This window comes from Musa acuminata, chromosome BXJ3-1, assembly GCF_036884655.1.
Source record: "Musa acuminata AAA Group cultivar baxijiao chromosome BXJ3-1, Cavendish_Baxijiao_AAA, whole genome shotgun sequence".
Classification (NCBI taxonomy): domain Eukaryota; kingdom Viridiplantae; phylum Streptophyta; class Magnoliopsida; order Zingiberales; family Musaceae; genus Musa; species Musa acuminata.
The window spans coordinates 9,029,156-9,038,880 of record NC_088349.1 but is presented as its reverse complement, the minus strand read 5'-3'; the positions used below and the strand labels follow the sequence as shown (position 1 = coordinate 9,038,880).

Genomic DNA, 9,725 nt, shown 5'->3' with positions numbered 1-9,725 from the left:
GTTGACAAAGAAGCTGGAGACAGATTGCCAGGCACAACTTTCCTTCTCCATGTCCATCTCAACTAGCATCATCATCCACCAATCACTAGTTCTTCTTGTACTACGAAAGAATGTTGTCATGAAAAGACCTATCAGCTGATTAGTCATTGGTTGAATAACCAAGAACACCAATTGCAACATGGGAATCAAATATACTTGAGAGGAATTGGTCATCCATCGTTCACAAGCCCAACATTCAAACTCAATTTTTACCGAGCAACTAGGGAGGAGTTATGTTCCTTGCACCTCATCGGTCACTGAAGTGGAAGCTTTATAAGAGGGTTTGGTGTTCCTCTAACATTATTTCTTCAGAATTTTTAGACCTTTATCCTGAGACTGCATTCTCTTCTAATGTGCAAATCGAGAAGAAACCTATGTTAGTCTATTTGCAGAAGCAAGACACAGCCTTGGGCAGAACCAAAATGGAGGTGCTGTCAGTGTACCAGCTGCTGCTAATGCTGTCGCTGACAGGTGCAGCGGCATCTGCTGCAGGTTCACTGCATGGCTGCCGATCAAGATGCGGCTTTCCACTAGATTGCAGCACAACAGATGATGGCCTCGAGAAGCTTTTTGTGTTCAATGTCGAGATCGTCAACATCTCACTGCCACTGGGGCAGGTCCGCATGGTCAATGAAATATCATGGTAGCGTTAGAACGTAAGCAACAATTCCAGAGACAGCTATGTCTGGTATCTGCCAAAACACCATACAGATTCTCCGACGTCCACGACAAGTTCACTGTAATCGGCTGCGACGCCCTCGCCTATAGGCAATCTCTGCCATTTCCTTGCTGGGTTATGTTGTATGTAAGAAAATGGTTATCTAAATATTATCATTTTAAACATTTTGCATTGGTCGTGGAGCTTTTATCATTCAGGAAATGTTAGATGATCGGATGATCTTCTGGTCACTATGTCTCAGAAATCATTATCTAATCGAATAATTCAGAGTAGAATGGTATAAATAATCTAGAACAGCCAACTAACTCCAATTGCGACATCTGTGTCCAGACAAAGAGCGTCATTTCTTATCCATGTCTTTTTTTCTCTGTATTCTTAATGGAACAAAGAATAATTAATTGGCAAAGAAGCTAACGTTTAACGATCATGAACAGGTGTGATAGATAAGTCGCTTACACCATCTCCGTCTCAACCGGTGTCATCCACGGATCCACCAACCGCTAGTTCTTCTTGCCCCATAAAAGATTGAACAGGTCCATGAAAATCCACTGGAGGAAGATGCTCGATAGCAGTCCATAGACTTTTCTTTGCTCGTACTTACATTGTTCTGAAGGGTCGAATCATCCTATTAATAGTCTGACGTCGCTATGCATTCCCGACTTTGCAGCATGTGACGTCGATCGCAGCGAAAGATGGGTGTGTGGTCACTAAGGCCGCCTGTTGACATGATCAAAGTTCATCCTTGTGGATCCAAGTTGTGAATCATTTTTTTTTTTTTTTGCAGAAAAATTATACAGTGATCCAATCAAATAAATTTTTTTTTTTAAATAAACGATTGACTGGGAAAAGGTCAGCTTTCTTGCACCTCATCGGTCAGTCAAGAAAAAGCTTCATTTTAGGCTTTGGTGTTTCCATAACTTATCATTTGTCCAAGCTTTTATCTGAGAGTACCTCTCTGCTAGTTTGCAAATCGAGAGATGGGTGTGCTGTTAGGGTATCGCTTGTTCCAGCTGTTGATGCTGCCGCTAGTGTGTGCAGCGGCATCTGCAGCAGCTGCACCGCCTGGCTGCCGAAGGAGATGCGGCGAGGTTGATATCCCCTACCCTTTTGGCATCGATCCTCACTGTTCGAGGGAAGGCTTCTCACTAAATTGCAGCACAACGGATGATGGTCTCGAGAAACTATTTGTGTTCAACGTCGAGATCACTGATATCTCATTGCCACTAGGCCAGGCACGCATGCTCAATGAAATATCGCGGCAGTGTTACAACGTTAGCAACAATTCTATATACCACAACACCTGGTCTCTGAATTTCGTCGACACACCATACAGATTCTCCGACGTCCACAACAAGTTCACTGTGATCGGCTGCGAGACCCTCGCCTACATCGGAGGTTGGGAAAGGAACGATAGCTTCTGGAGCGGTTGCGTGTCTGTGTGTTACAAAGAGGAGAGTTTGGTCAACAACTCATGCTCCGGCATTGGCTGCTGCCAAACCTCCATTCCCAAGGACCTCGCATACTATGAGGTCCAGTTTGCTTCCAATTTCAACAGCTCGAGCATCTGGAACTTCAGTCCCTGCAGCTATGCCGTATTGTTGGAGGCGAATCAGTTTGAGTTCCTAACATCTTACATCACAACGACCAAATTCTGGCACAACAGAAACGGCACGGCACCTTTGGTGATGGATTGGGCGATCGGAAACGAGACGTGCGAGGTAGCACAGCGCAACATAACCTCCTACGCTTGCATCAGCGAGCACAGCAAGTGTTTGAACTCTTCCAATGGTCCTGGGTATCTTTGTAACTGTTCGAGTGGCTACCATGGCAATCCTTATGTCGCTCATGGCTGCCAAGGTCTGTTAAGTCTCCTCTTTCTTGAATCTGCTTGCCGTTTCAGTTTTCATGATTTCGTTTCTGATACTGCTGAATATGCTTTAATTGCAGACATCGACGAATGCTCTGATAAAGATCAAAATCCTTGCCATGGCATCTGTCAGAACCTGCCCGGTGGCTACAATTGTTTCTGCCCGCGAGGTACATATGGTGATGCCTTCAATGGAACATGCACCCAACACCAGAAACTTCCATCATCAGCGAAGGTGGCTATAGGTAAGAGTCTTTTTTCCACCGTGACTTTTGATGCCAAGTATTAGAAATGTCCTTTCTTTTCATGAATTTTATTTATTGCTTCAAATCCTTTTAATCTGTCTGTACTATAGACAGATAGAGAGGGGACTAATGACAATAGCCTGGTTCGATTTTATATTCTGTTGTCTTGTACCATCTCCAAGTAGTTGATGATTTTTTTTTTATCCACATACACAAGAAAGTGTATTTACATGCGAAAGATCAATAATATGTTAAATTCAGAATTGTTAGTATTGCTTTTATTAGCCTGGATGGAACCGACTTCGGTTGCTGACCCTCGAAGAAAGAAAGAAATTTTTCAACTTCAATAATATGTTGTCTTGTACCATCTCCAAGTAGTTGATGGTATTGCTTTTATTAACAAAATCATGTTATTTTTCAACTTCAACGATGAGTTTAGACCTTTGGCATCACCGTGACTTTTTTTTTCTCGGGCTAATCACAGATTATTTTTAAAATTAGTTATCTTTAACATCTCGATCGTTATATTTTCAAAAGTTATATTAGATCCATATACTTATGAAAATAAAATATTTGATATAATTTCTTCTCATACTATCAATCCTGCTGACTGAAATACCATAAAGTTTACCATAAACATTCTTCTCATACTGCGTGGACTTTAGGTATTCTAGTTATGTAGCTTAGCATAAGCTTACGCAGAAGAAAAGCAATAATAATAAGCATCCAGGATTTTATTATCAGAAAAGCAGAGCACAAAATTGTTCGTGCTCGTATTATAGTTTCCAGTAACCACAAAACCAAAATAATGTGCATAAAAAACATAATTTTTGTTTCTCTTCCTGGTTTTAATTGGCCTGAAAATTTCTGAGATACAGGAACTGGCAGTGGCTTGATCTTTCTACTAATATCCGGCATGTGTATCTATGTGATTTTTCAAAGAAGAAAATTCATCAAGATTAAGGAAAGATATTTTAGAGAACATGGAGGTTGGATATTATTGGAAGAGATCAAGGCTAAAGAAAGATCCTTTAGAGAACAAGGTCTTGCATTTAAGATATTTGCCAAAGAAGAATTAGAAAAAGCTACAGAGAAATATGATCAGAACCGAGTCCTCGGCAGAGGAGGATATGGTACCGTTTACAAAGGAGTCTTGGAGGACAGTCGTGTCGTTGCCGTCAAGAAACCCAAGATCATTGATGAGAGCCAAAAGAATGAATTTGGAAAAGAGCTGCTTATTCTGTCGCAGATCAACCACAAGAACATAGTTAAGCTCTTGGGTTGTTGCTTGGAAGTGGAGGTTCCGATGCTGGTTTATGAGTTTGTCTCGAACGGGACCTTGTTCCAGCTGATTCACGACAACAACAGGGCATCTCCCTTTTCCTTGGCTACTCGCTTGAGGATCGCTCATGAGTCTGCCGAAGCTCTGGCCTACTTGCATTCATCGGCTTCGCCTCCCATCATTCATGGCGACGTGAAGTCTTCCAACATCCTTTTAGATGAAAATTATACAGCAAAAGTTTCTGACTTTGGAGCTTCGAAGCTGGTTCCAAAAGACGAGGATCAGTTTGCTACCTTGGTGCAAGGGACTTGTGGTTACTTGGACCCAGAGTACCTCCAAACCTGCCAGTTGACAGACAAAAGTGATGTTTATAGCTTCGGCGTAGTGCTTCTGGAGCTGATGACCGGCAAGAAGCCAATTTATTTTGAAGCATCTGAAGATGAGAGGAGCCTCGCATCATGTTTTATTCTGGCGACGAAGGAGAACCGACTTATGGAGATCTTGGATGATCAGGTGAGAAACGAAGGGGATACGGAACTGATTCAAGAAATGAGCGAGCTCGCAAAGCAATGCTTGAAGTTCATGGGAGAAGAAAGGCCTACGATGAAGCAAGTGGCGGAAGAGCTTGACAGGTTGAGAAAATTCAAGCAGCACCCGTGGGTACCGCAGAATACTGAGGAGATTGAGAGCTTGCTCAGTCAACCATCGGTTGACCATGAGACATATTATCATGGAATTGAAACCACTACTAGCTATAATCCAGAGAAAAGATTGGGATTGGACATCGAATATGGAAGATAATGATCTGGTGCATGCCCAAACCTCTCTGGTTCACGAGGCTTCTTGTTGCAATCTTGAATTCATACTGCTGCTATGTATACTTGTGAACGTCTGTGTTTGTGCCAGTGTATAATGGCGAAGAATATTTATTGATAACTACAGGTAATCTCTGCCATTTCCTTGCTGGATTATGTTGTATGTAAGAATAAGGTTATCCAAATAAATATTATCATTTCAAACATTTCGCATTGATTGTGGAGCTTTTATCATTCAGGTAATGTTAGATGATCGGCTGACATTATTGTCACCAGACATCATTATCTAATCTAGTAATTGAGATTAAAATGATATAAACAGTCTATGTATGTTCTTTATCTATGTCTATCCGATTTTTTTAAGCAGTGATAAGGACAAATATATATTAATTGCCATCTGTTTAATACAAAAATACGATATTATTTTGTGGTCGGCTCTTCGACATGCTTTTATAAGTTTATAGAAGTCCATCAGCATAAAAAAATAATAAATTTATTTTTATTATAGTTGTTAGCTTTCGATCATCTATGTGAAATTTTGAAGACGTAAACATCTTTCCATAGCCTCCCTCCTATAACAAAGATTAATATTAGAAATATTTTTTGACTTTGATCCCTTTAATGACTAAATTATATAAGACGGGATAGTGATGAATACATAAAGATAAAAAAATAAAATAAAAAACTAAAATATGAAACCCATATCATCTGATCCTCTTCTATAGTTGATAATATCCTATTCTAAGCATTAATAAATTATTTTACAAATTATTCTTGGTTTAAAAATATTTTTTTATTATAATAACGATAGTCTCCAATAATTTTTATCGTTACCACATACACATCCGACTAAATAATAATATCTTTATTATATATATTAGTTTATTTTTGGGTTGATTAACCTATTATTATTATTTTTATACTTTTCATAATAAATAAAATAAATACCGTCTCAATTTTTACAGCTACAAATACATGCAAATTAAGGGACGTGTGCGAGAGATTGAGCCGGGCCGACTCCCTCCAAGATTTATTGAACCGCATGATGGAGCCGGTTTAGGTCTCTGGTAGCATTGGTTGTTGCAATCGTGCGTTCGTCGCCGCGGTCGAACCCCGCTTCATGACGCGTGTAGCGGCATCGCAGAGGCTTCGCGAGGACGACATCCATCCTTGCGATCGATTGTGCCCTCCCGTCCCTTGGGAGCTGCAAGAGTCCAACAACGCCTCGTGAGGTCTGCTGGTCTCCTCCTCTCCACCGATAAAGCTAGAACATAACAGACAGACAGGCTAACGAACAAACAGGAGATGGGCGCGTCCTCTTCCGCCGACCACGGAGGCATCTCGGAGCAACAGCAGCGGCAGGAAGAGGAGGAAAACTTAGCCGCCGCCACTAGGTTCCTCCCCTCCCTTCGCAATGCCTTCTCCAACCTCTCTCCGCCCTCCTCCTCTTCCGTCTCCCTCGCTTCCCTCCAGGTACTGCTGCTTGCTACCGATCCACAATCCATGTGACAACTGACCCTCGATTCTCCCCTCTTCCCTGGACGTGCAAATTGTTGCGTCCGAATCCTCGCCGGTGCCGGAGCACTTCCCTGCCCTGTCGAACAATCTCGGCGCAACCCTGGTCTCGCTCTTCTCGCTCTCCAACCTCTCTGCTAATATGTATAAATAGCCATTAAATTTGCTTGAGCATCTCTGCTAATATGTATAAATAGCCATTAAGTTTACTATCTCAAGCATATTTTGTAATTATATTTCATATTCTATCATGGTATCAGAGCTGCTTGCCTAGAGCAAGCTGTCCGACTCCTCACCGAGCCCTGCCAACTTCTTCCTAGAGTAAGACCTCTTGTTCTACCGAATCGACGCGAGAACCCTCTTTCCTCTGCCTCGGCGCACCTCCAGCGACATTGATCTGAAGCGGCGACGGCTGTCTTACCACTGTCGCTTTCTTCTCTACGGCGACTGCGGCACTTTCTCGGCGAACAGCGCTTGTCTTCTCCCGCTTGCCTTCACTGGCGCTTCTCCTGCGGCGCAACAGATCTGGTCAGTTCGGTGACGTTGATCTGATGCTGACATGATCTATCCGACAGAGTTCCACACTGTGCCTTTCTCAATTCTCCATCGCGTAGACATCCCCTGTTTCAAATTGCTGCAAGCCAGTGATCTGCTTTGAAAAAGGTCGAGAACGTGGCGTGCGACGACTTCTCCCTATCAACCGGCGGACTTCAACTATCTTCTCATAAGTCGCTTGCTGCCAACCTCCTACTACTCGCCTCCTCTCGTGGGCCGACCTGTTACTGCTGCTGTCATCCTCCTGTTGTGACTGCCATCCACCGGTCGTGGGTTGGCCTCGAGTTCGCAGGCCGAGCGTCCATTGTCTCCTCTCTCATCATCGGAGCATCACCAACTCTTACGACCCTCGACCCTTTCCTTCCGCTCGGCTTGTCTCGTCAACAGCGGTGGATCCTCAACCACCGGCTCCTGTGCTCTCGACCAACCCGGCGATCACCTATATTCCGCTCTTCACCCTGAGGACAATACAGCTGCTCTCCAAGAGACCATCCTCGCCAAGCGGTCGCAACCCTTGGTTCGCTGGTGGTCTTTCTTAGCGTAGAGAGCTGTTGCAGATCATTGCAAACAGCTTCTTCTCAGGAGGAGACCTGATCATTGCAAAAAGCGCCGAACTGCAGCTCTCTCCAGCACTGCAAACAGTGTTGCAACTCTCTCCAGCACTGGAAACAGTGTTGCAGCTCTCTCCAGCATTGCTGTAACTCTCTCCGGGACTGCAAACACTGCTGTAGCTCTCTCCAGCACTACAAACAGTGTTGCAGCTCTCTCCAGCATTGCTGAAACTGTCTCCAGGACTGCAAACACTGCTGCAACTCTCTCCAACGTTGCAAACAGTGTTGCAGCTCTCTACAGCATTACTGTAACTCTTTCCAGGACTGCAAACATTGCTGCAGCTCTCTCCAACGCTACAAACAGTGTTGCAACTCTCTCCAGTATTACTGTAACTCTGTCTAGGACTGCAAACACTGCTGCAACTCTCTCCAGCACTACAAACAGTGCTGCAGACCTCCAACGGATCTGTAGAACTGTAGCAACTTTGCCTTACCCGCTGCAGTAACCGTGCCTCTAGAAAAAACAGTCGTAGTTCTCTTCCACCTCCCTTCTACGAGGACTCCCAACTTACTCCTTTACATACGTATCATTAAATATCTTAATTATTATCCCGGTAAAGAGTCGTACTTCTCAACCTACCGATCTTATCACTGTAAATGCTACATCACCCGTTCCTTTCAAATTATCCAAAGATAATAACTATAACATGTACAACTTTCTAATCTCTTATTTAGATATGATCTATTATGTCACGTCTAAATAATGAAAGATCCAAACTAGATGATAAAATAAAATAATATATTTTTCTTAGCTACTCACATGATCAATTTGGTTACTGATTTTGGGATTCAAAAAAGTAAAAAGTGTTTAGAAGCATAGATGTAGTTTTCTTTAATGATCAAACCCTAAAGGATTTGAAGGAAGCATCAGCCAAGACTTTTATAGAAGGATTAGCATATTTTGACCCAATTACTCCTCCAATACATTAGGATGATGGGGGAGATGTGCAGGAAGATAATGGAGAGCTCGATGTTGATCTACTTGTATGACATGTTGAGCAAGAAGAAGTTAGAGAGCAACTTCCTGTGGAACTACAGTTGAAAAGATCTTCTAGATAACGTCAACCTTCCAGAAGAGACTCTATAGATGAGTATGTGATGCTTACTGATGCAGGTGAATCAGAGAGTTACCAAAAACTAGTTGAAAGTGAGTAGAAAAAAAATTAATTTGTTACTATGCAAAAAGAGATGGGTGCTCTGCAGAAGAACCACACTTATAATTTGATGCAACTATCAAAGAGAATGAAGGTTTTGAAGAATAAGTGAGTTTTCAGGTTAAAAACTCAAGAATATTATTCTCAACCAAGGTATAAAGCTAGATTAGTTGTGAAAGACTTTGATCAAAAGAAACGTATTGACTTTGAAGAGATTTTTTCTCCTGTTGTTAAAATATCTTTTATTCGTATTGCTTTTGGTATTACTGTTAGCTTGGACTAAGAGATTGAGTAGTTGGATGTGAAGACAGGTTTCTTTCTTGGTGATTTAGAGGAGGAAATTTATATAGAGAAACCAGAATACTTCAAAATCAAAGGTAAAGAAAATTTTATCTGTAAATTGAAAAAGAGCTTGTATAGGCTGAAGCAAGCTCCAAGATAGTGGTACAGAAAGTTTGATTTATTTATGACTGAAAATTAATATAAAAGAAAAGTTTCGGATCATTGTGGGTACATCAAATAGTTTTGTGAGGATTTTATTATTCTCTTGCTTTATGTTGATAACATGTTTATTATTGGAAAAGATATGTCTATAATTGACATGTTGAAGATGAAACTAAGTGATGTTAGGATCGAGAGCACTGAGAGGGGGGGGGGGGGTGAATTAGTGCAGCGGAAATCTTTTAGCGATTAAAAACGAAAGCTGCGTTCGTTTGATAAAAAAAAATGATTTCGATGTAAAAGCCGATTCTAAGATAACTTAAGATTAAGCGCAGTTTACGCAGTTTGCATCTGAACGCAGTTTGCGTCTAAACTCAGTTTACGTTTAAACACAGTTTGCGTCTAAACACTGTTTGCGCAGTTTACGTCTAAAAGCAGTTTTACGTCTAAACGCAATTTTACGTCTAAACGCAGGTTACGTAGTTTACGTCTAAACGTAGTTTTACGTCTAAACGCAGTTTG

The 9,725-nt window shown here is 41.8% G+C and overlaps 1 protein-coding gene across 1 annotated transcript; it reads left to right on the top strand.

Moving 5' to 3' along the window:
- Nucleotides 1-1,464: 1,464 nt before the first annotated feature.
- On the top strand, nucleotides 1,465-5,127 carry LOC135628460 (putative wall-associated receptor kinase-like 16). The gene is made up of 3 exons (XM_065135103.1): nucleotides 1,465-2,575; nucleotides 2,666-2,830; nucleotides 3,709-5,127. Exons 1-3 carry the CDS (start codon nucleotides 1,696-1,698, stop codon nucleotides 4,911-4,913), a joined length of 2,250 nt encoding a protein of 749 aa, XP_064991175.1. The 5' UTR covers nucleotides 1,465-1,695; the 3' UTR covers nucleotides 4,914-5,127.
- Nucleotides 5,128-9,725: the final 4,598 nt, after the last annotated feature.